Raw genomic sequence first — 23,132 nt, 5'->3', positions numbered from 1 at the left:
ATAAATGTAAAATAAAATGTATAAATGTATAAATGTATAAATGTATAAATGTATAAATGTATAAATGTATAAATGTATAAATGTATAAATGTATAAATGTAAAATAAATGTATAAATGTATAAATGTATAAATGTATAAATGTATAAATGTATAAATGTATAAATGTATAAATGTATAAATGTATAAATGTATAAATGTATAAATGTATAAATGTATAAATGTATAAATGTATAAATGTATAATAAATGTATAAATGTATAAATGTATAAATGTAAAATAAATGTATAAATGTATAAATGTATAAATGTATAAATGATAAATAAAATGTATAAATGTATAAATGTATAAATGTATAAATGTATAAATGTATAAATGTATAAATGTATAAATGTATAAATGTATAAATGTATAAATGTATAAATGTATAAATGTATAAATGTATAAATGTATAAATGTATAAATGTATAAATGTATAAATGTATAAATGTATAAATGTATAAATGTATAAATGTATAAATAAATGTATAAATGTAAAAAAAAAAAAAAAATGTATAAATGTATAAATGTATAAATGTATAAATGTATAAATGTATAAATGTATAAATGTATAAATGTATAAATGTATAAATGTATAAATGTATAAATGTATAAATGTAAAAATATATAAATGTATAAATGTATAAATGTATAAATGCATAAATGCATAAATGCATAAATGTGTAAATGTGAATGTATAAATGTATAAATGTGAACTCCTATAATTTTCTACCTTATCAAATCAATGCAATCAAATTTGGCACACTTTAATTATATTATTAATTAATAATATCTTGTTAGAGATTACGACCTATTGAAATTTAAATCGAACGAACGTTGATGTTGTGCAGTAGAAGTAATGTTTTTAATTTGCAGATTTTTGCATAAATCTTCAATTGTTGAATATATATTCTGTTCCAATGTCCGTAATGAACGTCTTCATTGGACCGTACGGCAGAATAAAATCTTTAAATATAGCTTTTGCTACTGTTTTTGCATTTTTGTCTTTTATTGGTATTATTACAAGTTACTTTGTTTTCATTTCCTTGTTCTAACTTTGGAAGTGGACCGATCGTATCCCCAATTACCCTGTCGAAAGCCAGTTGTGGCGTTTCAGTTATAGTCAATGAAGTTTTTGCATGTTTGGTTATTTTTGCTTTTTGACACTTATTACAATTTTTTATATATTGAGATATATCTGTCGTATTCTTCCAATAGTAATGCCTTTTTATTTTGGCCATAGTTCTTAATATTCCAGTATGGATTCATTGTATAGGGTCGTCGTGGAACGTAAACTGTATGGCTTCTTTTTCTTTATCATTATTTGATAATAAGGTCACCGGCTTGAGTAGCGCTACTCTTAAAAATTGTAAAATTTTATTGCCCATATTTTTGAAAGATTCTATTGAAATAGTTTCAAAGATGTTTTCGCTCGGTGCCACTTTGACTTTGCTGATACTAAGTATACCGGTTTCTTTTTCGAGCCTTTGAAAAAACTGACCTAAGTCGAAAATTCCATTGGTATACATATCGCAAATGTCAATTCTTGCTATAACTTTCCTGCCATGTTTAAATGTGGTCGAGGAATCAGTTATTCGCAAGGTCACTACTTTTTGGGCTTTTGGAAGCTTTTTCAAGACTTTGCCTTGGCAATAGTTCTTGTTTATTTTCTGCGCAGAAATTGTTTTGTCTACTTTGCTGCCTGGTAGTGACTTTCAGGACTTTTAGGTTAATGTCAATTAGATCGGATATTGTTATCCTTAATAGGGCGTCTGCCACAAAGTTATCTTTACCTCTCAGATACTCCACCGTAAAATCATACTCTTCTAATTAGAACTAGAACTAGGATTAACCATAGAAAATAAATATGTTAAAGGTCTGTGATCAGTTTTAACGGTAAAGTGTTTGCCATAAATATATGGTCGAAAATGTGTTATTGCCCAATGTATTGCTGCTAATTCTTGTTCTGTAGTAGTCTTATTGCTTTCACTTTTAGTGAATTCTCGTGAATCATATGCAACTGGGAGTTGGAGTCCATTATAATTTTGAGTTAAAACTGCTCCACATGCGTGTTTGCTTGCATCCGTGATTATGCAAAATTCTTTGCTAAAATCTGGGTACTGTAATAAATTTGGTTCAACAAGTTTCTTTTTTAAATATTGGAATGCTTTTTCACACTCTGTTGTCCATTCAAGTGGGACATTCTGTTTACATTATCTCGTTATGTGCCGTGAATATTCGGCGAAGTTTTTTGTAAAACTTCTATAGTAATTGCAAAATGCAACGAATCTTCTAGCGCTGTCTGCGTCCGTAGGGACTGGGTAATTATTGATGACGTCAAATTTTTTGTCATCTGGTAAGATTACTTTATCTGTGCACCTGTGACCTATAAATGTCACTTCGTGCATAAAAAATGAATATTTTTCTGGATGTAATTTGAGATTGTTTTTTCTACAGAGTTTGAAAACATCTGTTAAATTTTTAATCATATATTTTTCAGAACAACCAATAACGATTAAATCATCCATATAAAGGAAAGCTTGGCTGAGAATGCTATTGTCATCATTCTCTGAAATGAATTAGGCGGTATTATTAAACCAAATGGTAATCGCGTGAAGCGATATGAACCATTGCTCGTTGAAAAAGACGTAATATTTCTTGAGTTTTCCTCAAGTTCAATTTGATGGAAACCTGACATTAAGTCAAGGCATGAAAAATATTTAGCTCGACCCAATTGATCAAGAATATCATCAATTCTGGGGAGTGGGAATTTATCTGACAGCAATTTTTCATTTATTTGGCGATAGTCAATTACTAATCGCCATTTTTTCTCCTTAGAGCCCGGAAGAGCTTTCTTCGGAACTAATAAAAGTGGGCTATTATATGGTGATACAGACGGTTCAACAATATTTTGTTCAATTAACTTTCCAACTTGACGCTGGATTTCTTCTATTTGGCTATGCGGACATCGATAATTTTTTTCATATACTGGCTCATCATCATTAAGTCTCAATTTTTGCTTATAAAAATTATTTGTTGTGATTGGTTCGGTCTCAAGTCCCGAACACATCACTGTACTCGGTGCATATTTCTTCAAGTTGCTTTTTAAACAGAATTGGAAAATTTTTCTTTAATATACTAATTACAGACTCTTTTCTATTGTCTTTTAGGTTTTGGACTACATCGTAGTTCGAAAGTGATTCACATTTTATGTTATTAATGCCTACTATTTGGCATGTATCTGTGGTATTTAAGAATCGGACAAAAGCATTTTGGGCTGTTGCAATCGAGTTTGCGACATAAACACCTCGTTTAATTTCCTGATTGGGAATTAAAATGTTTTCTTCTGCTGAAGACAACTCTATTTCGTATGCGTATCACTTGAGATCTTGCTGGTAGAAGTGTTGAGTTAGTACCAGAACTAAATGTTATTGGAACATAAATAGGATACGTTAGATTTTGTGGTCTAATTATTAACCAATCCTCGGAACTATTGTAATCTAATTGGCAATTAAATCTTTTCATGAAATCTAGTCCTATTATTCCATCGCAGGGGATTGCGAAATCTTCATGAAGTATATGAAATTTATATGGAAAAATGTATTTGTCTGCTTGTAGTTCAATTGAGGCTAATCCTTTGGATTTTATTATCCTTTCTCCTATGCCTCGAATATCTATAATTTTATTTGTATGGATGTCGTGAAAGACATCAGTATTTTCTTTTTTAATTGAAATATCTGCACCTGTATCAATCAGAAATGTTAAATTTTTATTTGTTGAAACATTTTTGAATAATACGAAATTATTGAGACTTAAGAAGAAGTTAGCCGTATATTTTTTTTTATTTAGCGCTGAGTATACGGGAGTTTCCCGAAATAGTATCTTGTGCTACTCTGACATTGGTGTTGTTATAACCATTCTGTTGGTTATTTGGGTTCTGTCTGTTATTGTTATAACCACTTCCAAGGCCGCCTCTTCGGTGGCGTGAATAATTACTGCCTCGTTGGGCTCTGTGGGTATCATTATTGTTCCAATTCGAGTTGTTTCTCCAGTTACCATTGTTGTGATAGCGGCGTCTACCGCGGTCATTATGCTGGGCATAAAAAACGGTATTATTCTGAAAATTTTCCGTGGAGCCCGACTCTACTGAAAGAGTTTTGAATCTAGCAATGGCTTCTTTAGCCGAATCAAAGTTTCCTGATTCCATAAATAGCTGGACTCTTTGACTTTTGGTATGACTTACCATAGCATTTACTGCCACTTTGGTGGTGTATTTTATGGCTTGTTCATTTGGAAGACCATCCGAAATATATGCGCCTTTAAGAGCGTCGGTCAATTCAGTAATCTCTTTTGTGTATGAAATACAGTTATTGGGGTTTCTCTGCAGATTTTGAATTTTTGCTTTTAAAAGATCTACTGATTCACCATTGAAGATTGTTGACAGTTTTTGTATTACTTCATCAATCGTTGTTTCAGAGTTCAGGTTATTACCCGCTTGACCTTTTAATTTGGATTTTATAATTTCGATTGCTATTGCTTCGTGCGTTTCTTTTATGGTGTTAAGTACACGAAGCGCTCCAAGGAAAATCGGTAGATTTTTGATGTCACCATCAAAGAATTGTAGAAGCCTGGTAGCTGTGTTTATGAATTCCACCACTGTTTGCGTCATTTTGCCTTCTGTACTAAGTAAACTTATACTGGAGTTTAAATCAGAAACTTCTTTGAATGTTATCTGATGTCGCTTCGGTGCCAATGTAGCTTTTTCTTTGCAATCATTGTAGAAGGCTAGAGCTGCTGTTTGGATCGGATTTTATGATTTTTGTGTGCTTTTCTATAGTGCCCTCTGAGGTATTTCTATGCTGGGAGAGGCACTTGATTGACTTGTGGATTTCTTGTTTGATTTCACGAGCTTCATTTAGAATATGTTCCCACTCTGTCATAATGGGAAAATCTCTACTTTGTCAAGGTCATTGGCTCGACCTATATATCTTTTCTTTACGCTTTGGGTATGGAGAAAAATTTCTTCCCATTCCTTGCTTAAAGATTATTTATTAAGTAATGTTTAACTTTTGATCATGCTCTCATGATATATCTGTATCATTACGCAGATTCAAAAGTATGTTTATTTTACTTTTCTATATCTATTATTTCAACATCTGAATCTGTTAAGTCTATTGTTTCTAAACTTGATTCTGCTATGTCTATCAATCCGTCCGTCCGTCCGTCCGCCCGTCCGCCCGTCCGTCTGTATGAACACGCAGGTGTCGGAGGCTATAAGAGCTAGAGCCACCAAATTTGGTATGTACACTCGTGTGGTATGTAAATATATAGAGTTAATTGGAATTTTGGCCACGCCCCCTTGCGCCCCTTAGAATTTACATAAAACTGTTTTTCTTAAACAGTATAGCAGATAGAGACATCAAATTTGGTTTATATACTCGATTAGTTAGCGCGCAGAAAATAATTGTTGCAGCTTTTTGCCACGCCCCCTTACGCCCCCGGAATTTACAAAAAACAGATTTTCTTAACAACTATGAAAGCTACCGACCTTAATACACGCGCAGATATTGACTATTTAAAAATTTTGCCACTCCCATTTCCGCCCCCGAAAATTAAACATTATTAAATTTTAGTTACACATCTGTTGTGTAATAGGTAAGCTTTAAATATATATATATTTTTTTTTTGATTCAGTGTTCTTTATTTAAGGTGTTCTTTATTTAAGATATTTAAGATGGGAAAAAATACTAAATGTGATGATACATACAATTTACAAAAACAATTAATAAATTTGATTAGACGTTAACATTTGGAAGACAATTAGTACGGACTGATTAGGACAGTGTCGGTGTGGGTCTTGGGGCTGCTCAGCTCGGTCGGAAAGGTAGGTTCAGTGGATGGTGACTTTTAAGCCTTCTGGTGTGTAAGCTGTTGTCCAGCAGGTTGATCGCTAGGTTGTTTTCATGGTTGCTCATCCTCTCCATGTGGTTCCTCGCTCTGCTCTGAATGGTCTCGAGTGTCTCCGTCTCCACCTCCAGTTCACGGTTTAGGATTCTGTTGGTCATATAGAACGGTCATATATACTCTTCTTAAAATTACTCTTTCGAGTAATTTAGAGAGCACTGGCAAAAGACTGATTGGGCGGTATGAGGTTACTAGGGTTTCGGGCTTATATGGCTTGGGAATGAGGATAACCTCAGCACATTTCCACTGGCGTGGCAAGAAGCATTTGTTGAAAATACTGCTGATGAGGTTCCAGGCAACAGAAGGTAGTGCCTTAATCGGTGCTGCTCCTATGCCGTCATATCCAGGTGCTTTCGTGAGCTTAAGTTTGCTGGCTTCCTCTATGAGTTCTTCTGGATCGATTTCACGAATGGGCAAGTCCGTTTGGCAGGGTATGTCTATGAAATTTGTAATATTATCGTGATCTTCCTGAGAGCAGGTCAGCACAGGGGTGAAAGTGGCGCTTAAGTGGTCGGCAAATGCCTCTGCGTTTTCTTCTTTCGATCTGCACCAGATGTTGTGGGGACCTAATATTGGTGCGATTCTCTTTATTGGACTTTTGAGGTATCGCGTGGCTCTCCATAGGTTGTTGGACGCGTCTCCTGGCTCGAGTTCTTTTATATATTCCGTGAAGGCCTGGTTGCGGAGGGAGATCAGTAGCTCTTTTAGTTCCTTGGCTGCCCTGTTGAGTGCCCTTTTGGCCAGAGGGTTTCGGGATGTGTGGAAGACTCTTCGGAGCCTGCGTTTCTCACGCACTGCTGCAGCTACTTCGGGAGCCCAAGGGTGACGTTCGAGTTGAGCAGTTTTTCTGGGGCCAGGCAGTGGTGGCGGTGTTGCTTGGAAAGCTGCCTCGTGGATTAGCTTAGTTAGCTTTTCAACCTCATTGTCGATTTACATTTCGTTATCCAGTTGCCCGTTGGTGCTGATGTTTCTCTCGACCCTTTTTTGGTAGCGACTTATGTTGGTGCTTTTGCGGAAAATCCTAACAGGGCCTTTTGTGAGGTGGGCGGGCAAGTTTAACAGCATCATGACTGTGCAATGGTCCGAGCATAGGTCCATGGAGTTTTGGAGCACAATTTTATTCGGGTTCGATGTCGAAAACGTCAGGTGTTGCCCCGGTGCTAGTAGGCCAGTATGTGGGTTCTCCGGACGAGTGGGCGCTCAGGTTTCTTAAGCCAAGAAAGCGTTGCAATGCTCTGCCCTTGGGGTTTGTTAACCTCGCACCCCACCAAGGATTTTTCGCGTTGTAGTCGCCAGCTGCTATGAACCTAGGCCCTAGTTCTGAGAAGAACTGCTCCAACATTTGAGTGTCTACCGAGTCTACCGGGTGGAGGTATGTAGACTGCTCCAATTGTCAGGTCTCCTGTTGGGCTTGATAGCTTTATTTGGGCACACTGGGTCCAGGTTTGGTCAATTGGTCGAAGTGTACTTGATTCCACATTTCACCAAGATAGCTGATCCTCCTCGTGCGCGTCCACTTGGGTGATTTGCGATGACTAGTTCATATCCAGGGATTTTGAAGTATTGGGTGGTGTTAAAGTGGGTCTCTGAAACCAGCAGAATGTCCACGTGTTAAGTTTTTATAAAAAGTTCGATATCTGTCCTTTGTGCGCAGAGACCGTTGGCATTAAATATGGCTGCTCTAAGACCTATTTGCATAGCTTTGCCACAACGGTGGTAAGCAGCTGTGTGAGCATGCTGAATTGGTCGAACATTTTCTCCATCATAGCTTACATTTTGGCAAGGATGGATATCTCGTTTGCACTGTGGGTATTGGCCTGAGTGCATTCATTTGGAGTTTTGGCAGCATCTGCGTAGCTGAGGCCAGGTTGGGTATTACTATTGGTATGATTAGCAGTTTCATTTACCTCGTTGATATTAGCACGTTGCGGTCTGGGTGATTTGGGGCCATTCTTCTGCTTTGCAAGCAAGTATATTCTGCAACCTTTATAGGAAGTTGTGTGGGGCTCGCCGCAATGTGTGCATTTAGGTGGGTCTTCCCTAGGTTTTGTGCACTCGAGTGTGTTATGGTTGCCGGCACATTTGACGCACTTGAACGGGAGATTGCAGTACCGCTTGGTGTGTCCAAAATCTTGTCAGCGGTGACATTAGACCAGGTCATCGAATTTTCTTGGTGGCTCGATTGTAACCACAGCACGGCATATCTCATTTTGAAAACATCTTTATTGTTCACTTGTGGCTCAAGGTTGGCGAAGAAAATCGACATTGGCTTTTTATTTGTTTTGCTCTTTGCGTTGATGATATTGCGCACACCATGTCAAGCAGCATTTAGTTCCTCGGCTATGTCATCGCAAGGAGTAGAGTGGTGGATTCCCTTGATGACAATGCATGAAACATGTCGCGTTCGTCGAGGAATTTTTGAAACTTTCTGAAAGTCGCTATGTTGTCGGCCATAACACGTACTTTGCCGTCACGACCCGCCTTGTAAGTGAAGGTGCCCTCTCCTGCTACCGCTTTGAGGTCATCGGTCATACCTTTTATGTTTGATACCTCAGGAAGAATTATTAGAGGGGGCTTCGATTTGGGTGGCTCCTCTTTGTTGTTGGCAAATGATGAGCTTGCAGCTTCCTTGGTTTCGCTTGTGATGCCTATTTTTTCATATAATACATATGCACACAATATTATGACAATTATCAATAGTAGTATGTTCGTTAATCTCATATCAGCATTTGATGATTCAATTTTATTTATGTCGTTTGCAGTGGAGTCCACTGATTTTGTTTCGATTAACCCTATTGTGGGTATAACGATATCATCAAATTTACTTATGTTATTATCGAACATACGTATGGGATTTTTTTTTGCTTATTACAAGTTTTTTCTTTTGCAATTCTAATTACGGCCCCACTGATTTTTTTTGTTGTTTCTTCTCCTTTTTATACCCTTGCAGAGGGTATTATAAAATTGGTCAGATGTTTGTAACGCGCAGAAGGAGACGTTTCCGACCCCATAAAGTATATTACTCTTGATCAGCATGAGAACCTGAGTTGATGTAGCCATGTCCGTCTGTCCGTCCGTCTGGACTGAAATTTTTTTTCGGTGTTTTTTATTACCCGGGAAAAATAAAGTATGAAAACCATCAGGATCGGGCCACTATATCATATAGCTCTAGAAGAAAAATTTTCATAAAAATTGGAGTATCGCTATGAAATTTACATATGTGATAATATTGGATATAAAACCCCAAAATTTGAATGTGATCGCATAAATATAACACAAGTTACAGTCAATATAATAATCGGCTCTGCTCCCAGCTCTGCAGACCGCGCTGCTTGGTGTCTACTACGTCTTTCGTCATCAACAGAGTACATGCATACACACACAGACGACACGCTACATAAACTGTATGTGTATGTGTATGCGAGCTTTGTTTTGCTTTGCGAATGAGGGAAGAAGAAGAACAAATTGTAGTATAAAGAGTAAAATTGTTTTGTTTGTATATTGATGAATTGAGTTGCAGAAAACAAATTTTGAACGTGTAAACATTTTATTGGCAAGGACTGCAAGGGTATATAAACTTCGGCGTAGCCGATTTTAGCTTCTTTGATATTTTTATTTTAAATATTATTAGAAAAGTTTTCTTTTGTATTTTTGGAATTATAATTATGATATTTCTTTTTTATACCATGTGGAAGGTTAATATATATTTAATATATTCAAGACTATACTGGAAACCAGATGAAATAGCTGCCCAGCGTTGAATTCGCGCTGATGCCATCATAGGCAATCCTTTATATTCTCCAAGAATTTCTAATAGTGATTATCAAGTCTAGTTTCCCTAGCTATCTGTTTGAAGCTAATTCTAAATGCAAATTTTCATGTAGCCATGCAGCAATTTAATTCGATGTGCCATGTAGAAATTAAAAGATTTTGGAAGAAATTAATTGTAGAAATTAAAAGGTTTTGTTTAGTTACCGGTGCTGGTTCACGCACAGGCCGGTAATTGACGCAAGTTAGTGCGCAGCAAACCTTGTAGAATGGACCTTCACAGTCCGCGGGACATTGCCTCTTATATTTTGGGATAGCTGTTGGAACAGGGGGAGTTACTGGAGTGTATATATTTGTAATCTGGCGGTAGGTGCAGGATGCGTTTTGTTTTTATTTAATAATTGCACTAGTTGTGCTTCACGAAACGAGCGCTTTTCTTGTATGGAAACAGAATCGTTCCATGCTGGCGGGTTATCTTGATTGTTCAAGATTTTTCTGAGACGGTCAATTTCCGAACTCAGTCTTTGTCTAACACCGCCGCGCTTTTTATGTCGTTTTTGATTTTTATCCATCCGCACTCTGCTCACTCAGATATTAATTTGTTTTTGTCTCTCCACAACTATCCCTCCATCGCTGCTGTCTTAGTTTTTCTTTTGTAATTGTCCCGTTGCTGGAAATTTTGTTGCTGCTGCTGTTGCTATTGTTGTTGGTGATGGTTTTCATTCATTTGTTGCTGTTCCTCACAGTCACGGTCGCCATGTAGTAATTAAAAAGATTTGCTTGTTGCATTTGGTGTTGACGGATTCAGAATGAATCGTCTCTCTTTATTTAATAATGGACTTAGCCTAAAGTACATAATGAGGTTTGGAGTTTTGTCGCCCAGAGTAGCGGCAGAACGGGACTATATAGCATGCCATATGTATTTGTATATAGGCATATATATGTATGGATGGTACATACTCAAGAGGTGCTTACGATAGCGTTCTCACGCTGCGGCCAGTCCGCATAAGTGGCGGATCCTATTACTGCACTTTTGTATATTTGTTGTTGTGTATATTTGTTGTTGTGTATATTTGTTGTTGTATAAACATAGCAACAAAGTGTCGTTATGTTATAAGGTGTTACTCTTACTTTATAGTTGGGCATATGACCACTTGTTATGTTGTATACTCTACAATACAGTGGGCATATGCTCATTTGGCATACAACATACTACAATTTTGATAAAACTGGTGGAAAGTGGTCCTAAGGCGGCTCTAGAGTGTTCGTAATAGTTAACGAGATTGAATTTGCGTACTACCAAGCAGAAAAAGTGAATTTAATATACATACATATTTTGTAAGTTGTAAACAGTTATTATATATGGTGCATAATATAGCAAAGTCGGCGTGACGACTTGCTTACAATTTTTATTGTCTTTATTGTTGGAACTGTTTTTTTATTTTTTTTCATTGATAGAAAGATGTATTCTGCGGTTAAAAGTCGAAGTGTGACGTACAGTTTTTCTCAACAAGAAAATGCACCCAAAAAAATTGGAGGTAAGTCTTTTTAAAATGTGTACCTATTTACAGACTGTTGGAAGTTACATACATTAGAATATAGAATATATTTTTTTACTTGCAATTAGATTATATTTGAGTTGAATGGTTGACCTTTTCATACATTGCACCCATATGGTGAAATAGTATATTGAAGCAGCCAAAATGTATGTAACAGGCTGAAGGAAGCTTTTCCACTCCAGTAAAGTACCTATATAGGTATATTCTTCATCAGCAACGTGAGTCGAGTCAATCTAGCCATGTCTGTATGTCCGTATGAGCAACGAGTCCTCGAGAACTATAAGAGCTAGAGCTACCAAGTTCGGTATGTAGACTTGTGTAGTATGTACAGTTATCGAGTTTTAAATTTTTGCCACGCTCCCTACCGCCCCCGCAATTTAAGTGACACAGATTTTCTCAAACACTATACTATACACCAAATTTAGTATGTATATTTGCTTAGTAAATGCGTTCATGTGTAAAGATTTCGCCATGCCCCCTACCGCCCCTGCAAATTAAATAAAATCGATTTTCTGAAACACTATACTAACTAAAGACACCAAATTTGGTATGTATATTTGCTTAGTAAATGTCCACATTTTGTAAGTGTAAAGATTTTGCCACGCCCCTTCCGCCCCCGTAATTTGAAAAAACTTGATTATTTCCCGTTGTTTTCTACTTCTTGCATTAAGTTTCAGCTGTGAGATCTTTGCTTTAAATGACTATGCCAAAATAGTCTTCTGAGAAACTGGTACTTTCTTAAGCATTAGAGCTGGGTTGCGTCTTGTGTATAGTGTAATATTAAATGTTTGCATATCTGCTCGTTGATGCGGATACGCCAGTTTGTTCGAGTGCATCGGCTACGAGTTGCCGTGTCATCGCAAATGCACGTTGTAAGCCCTAAACAGAAGATAGATAAATAAACCACTTACGCAGTCTTGCGTTACACTAGCTTTTATTTCGAAGTTTGCTGTCATGGAGTCATTTACAGCGAATTTCCTATTGTAGAGGTATAATTCCATAAGTTTGTAGGTATATTGTGGGAGTTTTTGGCTTATTTTGAACATCAGAGCGTCCAGCCAAACTTTTTCGAAAGCTTGGGCATCATCGAAGAACACAGCCGTGCAGTATTTTTTTATTTCGAAGGTTGTTTGCATTTCTGATGTTATGCGTACGGGACTTGTACAATTGTCCCGTGTTTTTCTCGGAAACCGAACTGGTATGAAAGGATTGTGTGTTAGGATGACAGAAATGAGTACTCACCACTTGTTAAAGTACTCGAAGGGGGAAGTACAAACGAGTTTTAAGGTGGAATTGGTCGGAAAACCGTTTTAAGATTAGTGGCAAAGACATTTTGAATTTGAGCCAATATGTTTTGTTGTTTGTTAGCCTCTATGGGCGATAGAGTACTTGAGTTCAATGTGTTTGCGATATCAGCATGGCGTCGGTATCGTCGGTATGACGTCGTTAGCGCAGGTCCATTCGTTTTTGTGCTTGCATATGCCGTTAACCTTCCAAAAACATAGATTTACGGAAGCCTTATTTTATTATCAATATGCTTCTGGTCGAGCAGATTTGATTTTGCATCAATTCCTGTATGTAGTTTTGCTTGAACGTCATAAAAGTGGTCTAAACTAATTCAAATTTACTGGTTGCGATTAGTGAAGGATTTGCTGGAGTTTCTTTAGCGGTCTCCGTCTTTCCAGTTCCAGCAGCCTTGGCAAAGAATACCTTCGGTGTGGTCTGGGAGGCGTTGTAGGTACAAACCATCTAGCTGAAGTTTTGGGACCGTTTAGGTGTTATTTAAGATCCTTAAAGACAGGTGATTCTCTGTAGTTGGCCATTTGGTTCCCTCCACATGGTTGTTTTTGTTGCTGTCGTCGCTTAAGTTGTCAACGGACTGACGGTGCTAGTCTGTGCAATCGGAAACAGAGTTATTAATATTGACGGAGAAGCACATTGCTCTCTCCACGGTATATTGGTGAGTGGCTTGCGACTTCGATCTCAGTCGTTACGTGGTGTAACCATTATCAAACCTATAAATATAAATTTAGCGTTATCAAAGCTTCTGTCTTTTAAAGCTTCGCTACTATAGTCTTCAATGATTATTCTTAAAAGTAGGAACGCTTATTCTGGTTTTGTCCACTTTTTTTTACCGGAATTAACTTTCAATTTCAACGTGCTAACTAACCATACATTTACATATACACTACAGAAGTCAAGAAATGGCCCTAGAGTTTGTTTCAAGAAAATGTAATATTGTCTTAATAAATCGCATTTAAAACTATAACTTAGTGGATAAAGATTCTGCCTCAAATCTGAGGACCCTGGTTCAACCTGCGTTCAGAGCTAAGCCAGTTTTGAGTTTGATGTGGTTTTCGTCATGCTTATCATTTTGTTGTATGTTTGCAGGAGCCAAATAATGCATTTTTAGCCCTAATGTCCAAGTCGAAGTGAAACATTTTAAAGCAAATTAATTTATAAAGCATTCTTAAAAGATTCTTATTTGTCTTACGGGCCAAATCAATGCATTAATATGGAATAAACATCCGTGAACATAACATCGTAGAGTAATGCTTAGTGCTATCTTTAGTCACAAACTTTTATTAGGTGAAACAGACTCTCCTGAGCTATTAAACCAGTTAAAACTATCTGTACCCCGTAGACCTACCAGAAATGTTATTTCTCTATCCTTAAAACACTGCATTTCTAACTATTCTTAGCATGAACCTTTTTGAGTCCTGTGCTCTGATTAAAATTTTCTCTATCCCGTAAACAGATCAAAAGCCTCTTTTTCTTTTGTGAAAACCTCTATTTGATCACATTTAGCTCGTAATTAGCTGTAGTTAATCATATTTTAATTGTTTGTCCGTTTGATTTGTATTTGTCCACGCAATCGTGCCGTCCGGTTTACGGCTGCACCCCACGGTCGGGCGGGCGGGAGGTGGACAGCTCTCTGGACAGCTATATACATATTGCGCCAGCCCAAGCTTGTCGGCTGTGCTTTCTCGAACTTTGGACCTTTTTAGACAAACCCTTTCTTGCGTTGACGTTCGTAAAAGGTAAGAAAGGATTAACAAAATGGTATACCAAAGACGCCAAACTCTTGGTCAGCATAAACAGCCGAGTCGATCTAGCAATGTTCGTCCGTATGAGCACCTAGATCTCGGAGACTAAGAGTTAGTGCCACCATTTGGTATATTTATTTATTTTTTTTTATTTATTTATTTACGTCAACTAACACAGCAGTCGACGAAAAAGCTTAAGCTAAAGACAGATAGTAATTAATTGAAAAAGATAGCTTAGCTATATACACAACTAAACATCCCCAACCCGGTGGAGTTGTTTTATTTGCATAAGGTGCCAGCTATGCCCCGATTCACAGCCAATGTGGTCAGGGATGAGTTGCCAATCCAAGTCCAGAATATTTTCATTGGTTTCGCTGTAGATGATTAAAAAGTATATAAGAAGAGAAGTGACAGAAAGTCAGACATCTACTAAGGTGAATAGGAAAAAAGTTTCTGGTCCGACGTGAGGGAACACAAAAATATAGCGTATCTAGTAAATTAGTAGAAATGACTTCGCCGTTGACTAGTTTATGGAGAAAGAGAATGCCAAAAACGAGCCTACGGTTGTAAAGTGAAGGAAGATTAATATGAAGAAGTCTGCTAGAATAAGAAGGTAAGCGAAGACTCGGGTCCCAATTAAGACCGCGTAACGCAAACTTAAGGAATTGCTTCTGTACCGATTCAATACTACGCTGGTGAACATCATATTGCGGATTCCACACTGGCGAGCAATATTCTAGAGTAGGGCGAACTAACGAAGTGTATAAAACCTTTGTTACATAGGGATCATCAAATTTTTTGGCCCAACGTTTAATGAAGCCAAGAAGGCTGCATGCTCTATTGACAATAGAAGAAATATGAACATTAAATGAAAGTTTTGGGTCAAACATCACGCCTAAGTCTTTGAACGATGGTACACAATCTAACAGAACAGACTTAACAGAGTAATGAGCTAGGAACGGAGACAAACGACTGAAAGTCATAAAAGAACACTTAGAGGCATTAAGGTGTAATTTATTAACGTGGCACCAATCACAGAACGCATCGAGATCTGATTGCAAGTACTGTTGGAAAGAAGGATCATTATAGGAATAACAAATCTTGACGTCATCCGCAAACATGAGCACGCGTGAATGAGCCAAGGCCAAAGGCAAATCATTTATAAACAGTGTAAATAACAGATGACTGCCTTGGGGTACACCTGACGTAACTCGAACAGTTTTAGATATCGAGGAACGAAAAGACACCTTTTGGGTTCTGCCAATAAGATACGACTTTAACCAAGCCAACAGTTTTGGGGAAAAACCCATTATGTATATACAGTGATCAAGTTTGTTCAATGAAAGACGTTAGTAATTCTTGAATTTATTAAATTTTATTTATTTATATGTAAATAGGCACTAGCACATAAACCAGTGACTAAAAGTTGTCGCAACCAACACATAAATTGGGTGGACCTCGGAGTGAGATTACAAAGGTAGAGATGGGGGCCAAAGACACAGCGATGTGCACCCGATGTAGCTACAATTGGTATCTAATCTTACTAAGAATAATGAATTTCTTTTATAGTAAAAATAGCGAGCTCACCAGTGCATAGTTCGACATAGTGTTAGCTCAGCCAAATACGTCTTTATTGATAATAGCTAACCATAGCAGCTTAATTAACTAGGTCTTTATTGTTTACTGCTGACCATATCAGATCTACTTATGACTGATGAGCCATCGATATCTATAATCGGGTTACATACTTAATTGACATACATTTCCATTTGTTCTATATTATAATTCTCTTAATGTTATCTTATTTTATATAATTTAAACACCAACAAAGTTTATTTCAAATTTTTGCCACACCCACTTCCGACCCCGCATTTTAAATCAAACCGATTTTCTAAAAGTCTATACTAAGTAGCTAGAGACGCCAACTTTCGTACGTATACTGGCTTAGTACGAACGCAGATATTGTTAGTGAAAAATTTTGGCACGCCTACTTTCGCCCCCGCAAATTAATTAAAACTGATTTACTCGAAAACTAACAAAGTCACCAAATTTGGTAGTTGGATTTGTTTAAAATGCGCGCAGATTATGATTATTCAAAATTTTTGTCAATATGAGCACACTTGGTTTTCCTCCTCGTTGTTAGAACTCTGTTGTTACTCCTCTTTCGGCCATATCGTAATCAATATGAGCACACTTGGCTTTCCTCCTCGGTGTTAGAACTCTGTTGTATATCTCCTCTTTTAAAATTACAGTACCAAATGAGTATTTCTCAGCTATGGTTGACACTAATTTCTGGCCAGAGGGCCTAGATGTACACGAGTTTGCGCCCAATAAGCGCTCCCGTCCGTTGCCTGTCCACCTTCCTAATTTATCTTCTGCTTCAAAAAACTAATAACGTCTAGTCTTTGCATTTATTATCAAAATGTAAGAGGACTTCTTACCAAGCTCTCGAACCTGTTCTGTGATAGCCAAACCTTTTCGGCTGACATATTAGCTTTTTCTGAAACTTGGCTTAACTCCTCGGTTTTGGATAATGAAATTCTTTCTAATAACTTTATTTCTTATAGGCTTGATCGTGTTGGTCGTCGTTGCGGTGGAGTACTCATTGCTCTTAACTCGAATCTGTGTTCAAGTGTTGTGCCGATTGATCTGCCCTTAGGTGTTGAGTTTATCTGCGTCGAATTTATATGTTCCAACTTTAGCTTATATATTTCTTGTTCATATATTCCTCCAGCTTCTGATATAACGACCTATATGCACATGCACCATGCTGATGCTTTTCAAACTATTTTTAATCGTCTTAAAGATAGTGATTTCCTTATAGTTTTGGGTGATTTCAACTTGCCTAATATTTCTTGGCTTGTTGATGATAATCTATCTTTCTTAATTCCTTCATCTCAACATGTTTTTCTTGATAGCCTACTTGAATGTCCGCTATATCAGTTGAATTCTTTCCTTAACTCTTCTAAAAGAATCCTTGATCTTGTTTTTGTCTCTGATCCCACTGTTAGTGCTGTATCCCGAACACAGCCCCTAGTGAAACTTGAAGATCCCTATCACCCTACCATTGAAGTTACTATTTCTTACAATTCCGTTACTAATTCAATTAATAACATCGCAAATTCTCGTCGTAGATGTTTTCGTAAAACAAATTTCAATTTTCTTAATATCCTTATTATCTCTTTTGATTGGTCATTTCTATTTGAGTGCTGCGATATAAATTGTGCAGTGAAGTTTTTCTACCCTGCTCTTAATTCTCTAATTGATAAATGCGTTCCTTATGTGAATGTCTCTACCGTCTCCAGCGCGCCAATCTGTTTCACACGTAGGCTCTCTAATCTCCGTAACATTAAATCGAGATATTTTAAAAGATTTAAAAAAACTGGTTCGCGACTTGACTATGAAAATTATATTTGAAATTATATTGAAAATTATTATTTGTATAGCCAAATCTCAATTTTGTCTTTTAATCACTCAATGCTACAATAATTATATCGTTCGCTGTAAGGTTGAATTTTATAAGAACCCCAAAAAATTTTACAACTTTGTTAATTCCAAAAGACGCTCTAATGTACTACCTTCCACCTTCAGACTTAATGACCAGACTGCTAATAATGATTCGAATATTGCAGATCTGTTTGCTAAATTCTTTCAGTCGACTTATTCTACTACTGTTTCGGAACCCACACCCTATCCCTTTTCAATCCCACATTTAAATTGTATGTTTTTTCCTAGTATTACTGAAGACTTTATTATCTCTAGCTTGTCATCTATGACGTCTTCCTTCGTTCCCGGTCCTGATAATATACCTAGTTGCATCCTTAAAATGTGTTCGATTTCCCCATCAAAGCCTTTATCTAGGTTATTCTTTATATCGAGTGAGACTTGTAGCTTTCCCGATATTTGGAAGGAGTCTTTTATTATTCCGCTTTTTAAAAAGGGTAGCAGATCGGATGTTTCTAACTACCGTGGCATTGCCAAACTTTCGGCAATACCAAAGCTGTTGGAGAATATTATTACGTCTTCCCTTCAACACCTATCCAGATCCACTATTTTTCCTTGTCAGCATGTCTTCATGAAAGGTCGTTCGTCGCTTACTAACCTTTTAGAATTGACCACCCTTGTACGCCATGGCTTTGGTAAAAATTGTCAAACTGATGTTATTTATACTGACTTTAGTAAGGCTTTCGATACGGTTGATCATTCTATGCTTCTCGCGAAACTTAACATCATGGGTTTTTCCCCGAAACTATTGGCTTGGTTAAAGTCGTATCTTATTGGCTGGACCCAAAAGGTGTCTTTCCGTTCCTCAATATCTAAAACTGTTCGAGTTACGTCAGGTGTACCCCAAGGCAGTCATATGGGCCCACTGTTATTTACACTGTTTATAAATGATTTGCCTTTGGCCTTGGCTCATTCACGCGTGCTCATGTTTGCGGATGACGTCAAGATTTGTTATTCCTATAATGATCCTTCTTTCCAACAGTACTTGCATTCAGATCTCGATGCGTTCTGTGATTGGTGCCACGTTAATAAATTACACCTTAATGCCTGTAAGTGTTCTTTTATGACTTTCAGTCGTTTGTCTCCGTTCCTAGCTCATTACTCTGTTAAGTCTGTTCTGTTAGATTGTGTACCATCATTCAAAGACGTAGGTGTTATGTTTGACCCAAAACTTTCATTTAATGTTCATATTTCTTCAATTGTCAATAGATCATGCAGCCTTCTTGGCTTCATTTAACGTTGGGCCAAAGAATTTGATGATCCCTATGTAACAAAGGTTTTATACACTTCGTTAGTTCTCGAATATTGCACGCCAGTGTGGAATCCGCAATATAATGTTCACCAGCGTAGTGATGAATCGGTACAGAAGCAATTCCTTAAGTTTGCGTTACGCGGTCTTAATTGGGACCCGAGTCTTCGCCTTCTTATTCTGACAGACTTCTTCTTATTAATCTTCCTTCACTTTACAACCGTAGGCCCGTTTTTGGCATTCTTTTTCTCCATAAACTAGTCAACGGCGAAGTCATTTCTACTAATTTACTAGATACGCTATATTTTTGTGTTCCCTCACGTCGGACCCGAAACTTTTTTCCTATTCACCTTAGTAGATGTCTGACTAACTAATTTCTTCAAGAACCTTTTCGTGTTCTTTGCCAATCTTTTAACAACCTTTCTCACCTAAATTCTCCTCATCTTTCTGTGACTTCTCTTCTTATATACTTTTTAATCATCTACAACGAAACCAATGAAAATATTCTGGACTTGGATTGGCAACTCATCCCTGACCACATTGGCTGTGAATCGGAGCATAGCTGGCACCTTATGCAAATAAAACAGCTCCACCGGGTCGGGGATGTTTGTATATAGCTAAGCTATCTGTCTTTAGCTTTAGCTGTATTAGTTGACGTAAATAAATAAATAAATAAATAAATAAATAAGTCTATATTCAAATAAAATTTAGCTGAAAGATTATCTTCCTTAAGAAAGTTTTCCAAAAAGTTAGAATTTCTATTACTCTTTAATTTCATATTTAGTTCCTTCAATGACAGTTTTTTTAACCCTTTTTATTTTTTCATGGGAGGAAACATTTAAATCAAAGAATGCCAAAACTATTATTTCGTCGGCAAAGGTGTTTGTGATATTTGTATTTCAAATATTTTGAAAAATACATATATGTATTGATAAGATTGTATATACTTCCAGTATCAACAAAAGCATTCACTTTATACATACATACGTAAGGTTGACATGTTTAGTTTTCGTATATAACTCACTCCGCGTTTTTCCGATTTCTTAGGATACTCTTTGCCAATATGGCCAAACAGGTTGCATTCAAAACATTTTTTACTTTTGTTATTATTGTCTCCCGCATTACTTCATAGTATTTCTATTTGTCTTTAAAATCCTTTATATTTTAAACTCCGAAAAACTTGACTTGAATCAATGCAGACTCTTCGATATTTCCTCGTGTGGATAACTCTTTCATCAGCAAGAAATATTCTTGTAAATTCTCCTTCTTCCCAATTTACCGATCAGCTATTATTTTATGCAATTGAGCACTTTTCGTCGTCGACTTAAATTCATTAAGTAGCAGCATTTTTAGTTTCAACCAGTTAGCTTGAATTGTAAAACTGGCTACTGAGGGGTTGTTTTTGCCTCTCTCTTCTTGTGCATCATTATCGAAAACTTCATTATTACCATCCCCTTCGTTGTCGCTTTCGTCAAAGACTTCGTCATTCGCGGTATTAAAATCAGCATCTGTCAGTAATTTTTTTTTTAATTATAAAAAAAATACATTTTTAGTAGAGTCGCTCTCAACGTAGTGTAAATGCAGCCACATCTTACAGCTATGTACCCCAAAAAAGATTTGCTGAAGCAACTTGTTGGCTAACGGCTGCGCCCTTGCGGAGCCCCAAACTGCTCGCTTTATATGATGCGGCCACCGAGGCGGCTTTGAGGCACTTGCGATTGGCAAGAAATGAGATGACCAGGTTGACTTCAATCGGTTGCTTTATTTTCTTAACCTAAAACTATTGTACAATTGTCAGCGGGCACAGAAGGTGCAACCGCATCGACCGAGATTAATTTCAAGAGTATAATTCAAGTACAGCAAACCACGCTGTCTTTTACAAAATTCAAAGTTCTGGAAATTTCCATAGAAGAAATAAGAAAGAAAAGAATTGAAGTAACGGACCTCCAAGTTTGTCACTTCAAAGTAACTTGCGCTGTTCTTGGTCTCTCTCTCTCTCTCTCTCTTCGTTCGTTTTCTCTTTTTAGCAAAGAGAGTCTGGCTTCAGTTGCGGCTTAAACATTCTTCCCCCTTTGATGATGACGATCTTCATCATCAAATTCACGTCTGGAAGACTCCTGCGAAAAGAAAACTGAAACGAGAAAGTAACAATTTAACGCCTAGGTGTAGGGCTGGTGTCATTCTCTATCCGATTATCCTGAATAGGTAATGGACAGAGTTTGGCTACCGGTCATTTCATGAGTCGGGTCCTGCATGTGTCTCCATAACCCGACCTAGAGGCCATTGATGAGAAGGGAATCGCTCGTCCCTGATGAGCACTATGCATCCAACTGTTAGATTTTCCTTGGTCTGCAGCCATTTTGGTCTCCTTTGTAATTGTGCTAAATATTTCGAGTTCCATCTTCTCCAAAACTGTTGTGCATAATATTGACAATTCTTCCATCGATCAATCAGAGTAACTTTAGCCAATTCCGGAGCAGGAGGTGCTAAAGGCGCTTCACCCATCAGAAAGTGACCGGGTGTTAATACCATTAAATCGTCAGGATCATTTGAAAGGGAACATAACGGTCTTGAATTTAAACAAGACTCAATCTGTGCCAACGCAGTTGCCATTTTCTCGAATGTTAAAACTTGTTCTCCGAGAGTTCTCTTCAGATGATACTTCATGGACTTCACTCCAGTTTCCCACAATCCACCAAAGTGTGGCGCTAATGGTGGGTTGAAATGCCAGTTGATTCCTTTTCTCAATAATGTTGGCGCAATATGTTTCGTAATGTACGAACAATATGCCAGTTTGTCCACTTGCAATATTTTGTTGGATCCAACAAAATTAGTACCGCAGTCACTATAAACGTCTGTGCATAGACCACGTCTGCCAATGAAACGGTTAAATGCTCCTATAAACGCATCTGAGGTCAGATCTCCAACTGGTTCCAAATGAATAGCCTTCGTCACTAGACATACGAACACAGCAATATATCCCTTCTGGGATACACGTCCTCTTCCTTTGCAGGGCGAAATATTTACGGGTCCACCGTAGTCCACTCCAACGGATGAGAATGCTCTAGAAGGGCGTACCAGTACTGCTGGTAACATTCCCATTTTCTGACCTGCAAATCGAGGCTTCATCTTAAAACATGTGATACATTTATGAATTCCAAACCGAACTGCATTGCGTCCATTAACAATCCAGAATTTCTTCTTTATAAAATTCAGCGTTAGTGGTTCGTTAGAGGTTCCACCATGCAAGGTGCAAATATGACTGTAAGATATGACCAGATCTGTGAAAGGATGTTTATACGGTAATATATAAGGATATTTTTCATTTATGGGCAACAGGGAATCTCGAAGCCTGCCTCCGAGACGTAAAACACGTTCGTTCGAATCAAAATATGGATTAAGAGACGGTAGTATGCTGTCCTTTGCTATTACCCTTCCTTCCGATAGCGCCTTCCATTCAGAGTTAAAACAATCCTTCTGCACCATCCTAATCAATTCACGTAGGCCCTCTTCTAATTCCACAATTGAGAGTCCTAATCCTCTTCGTTCTGCCCCAGATGTACGACAATTATATACGAAACGTTTTATATATGATATAATCCAGACGAGTCGTGTATACGATGAATACTTACTGATAAATCCTACACTTGGCATTTCTTCCACTGATATCTTATGGCACGTCACCTTTCTGACTTCAGTGTCAACAACCGACAGCGAATCCTGATCAATAGCATTACAAGGCCATTTGATGTCCGATCCTTGTAACCATGATGGCCCATGCCACCATAATTCACACGATGCCAACTTGGTTGCACTCATGCCACGGCTTAGATAATCTGCAGGGTTATCTTTCGAGGCGACGTGTCTCCATTGCCTTTCGTCTGAGATTTTCAGGATTTTGTTTATTCGATTGGACACAAATACTTTCCAGTTGACAGCTCCACCAGGGATCCAACTGATGGTTATATTAGAATCTGACCAAAAAATAGTGTTCGAATAATTAA

General features: G+C 37.4%; 1 protein-coding gene across 6 annotated transcripts in view; it reads left to right on the top strand.

Annotated features, from left to right (window-relative positions):
• LOC26530167 (sialin) overlaps window positions 1-23,132 on the top strand; it is a 141,459-nt gene that overhangs the window by 88,094 nt on the left and 30,233 nt on the right. For all 6 annotated transcript variants that reach the window (XM_047009571.1, XM_047009569.1, XM_047009573.1 and 3 more), the window contains exon 3: window positions 11,228-11,307. In XM_047009571.1, coding sequence (XP_046865527.1) covers window positions 11,232-11,307 — 76 coding nt within the window. In that variant the 5' untranslated portion in view covers window positions 11,228-11,231. The remainder of the gene's footprint in view (window positions 1-11,227; window positions 11,308-23,132) is intronic.

The sequence above is a fragment of the Drosophila willistoni genome (assembly GCF_018902025.1).
Source record: "Drosophila willistoni isolate 14030-0811.24 chromosome 2L unlocalized genomic scaffold, UCI_dwil_1.1 Seg168, whole genome shotgun sequence".
Lineage (NCBI taxonomy): Eukaryota > Metazoa > Arthropoda > Insecta > Diptera > Drosophilidae > Drosophila > Drosophila willistoni.
Note: the sequence above shows the minus strand (reverse complement) of the source record. Positions and strands in the feature narration are given on the sequence as shown.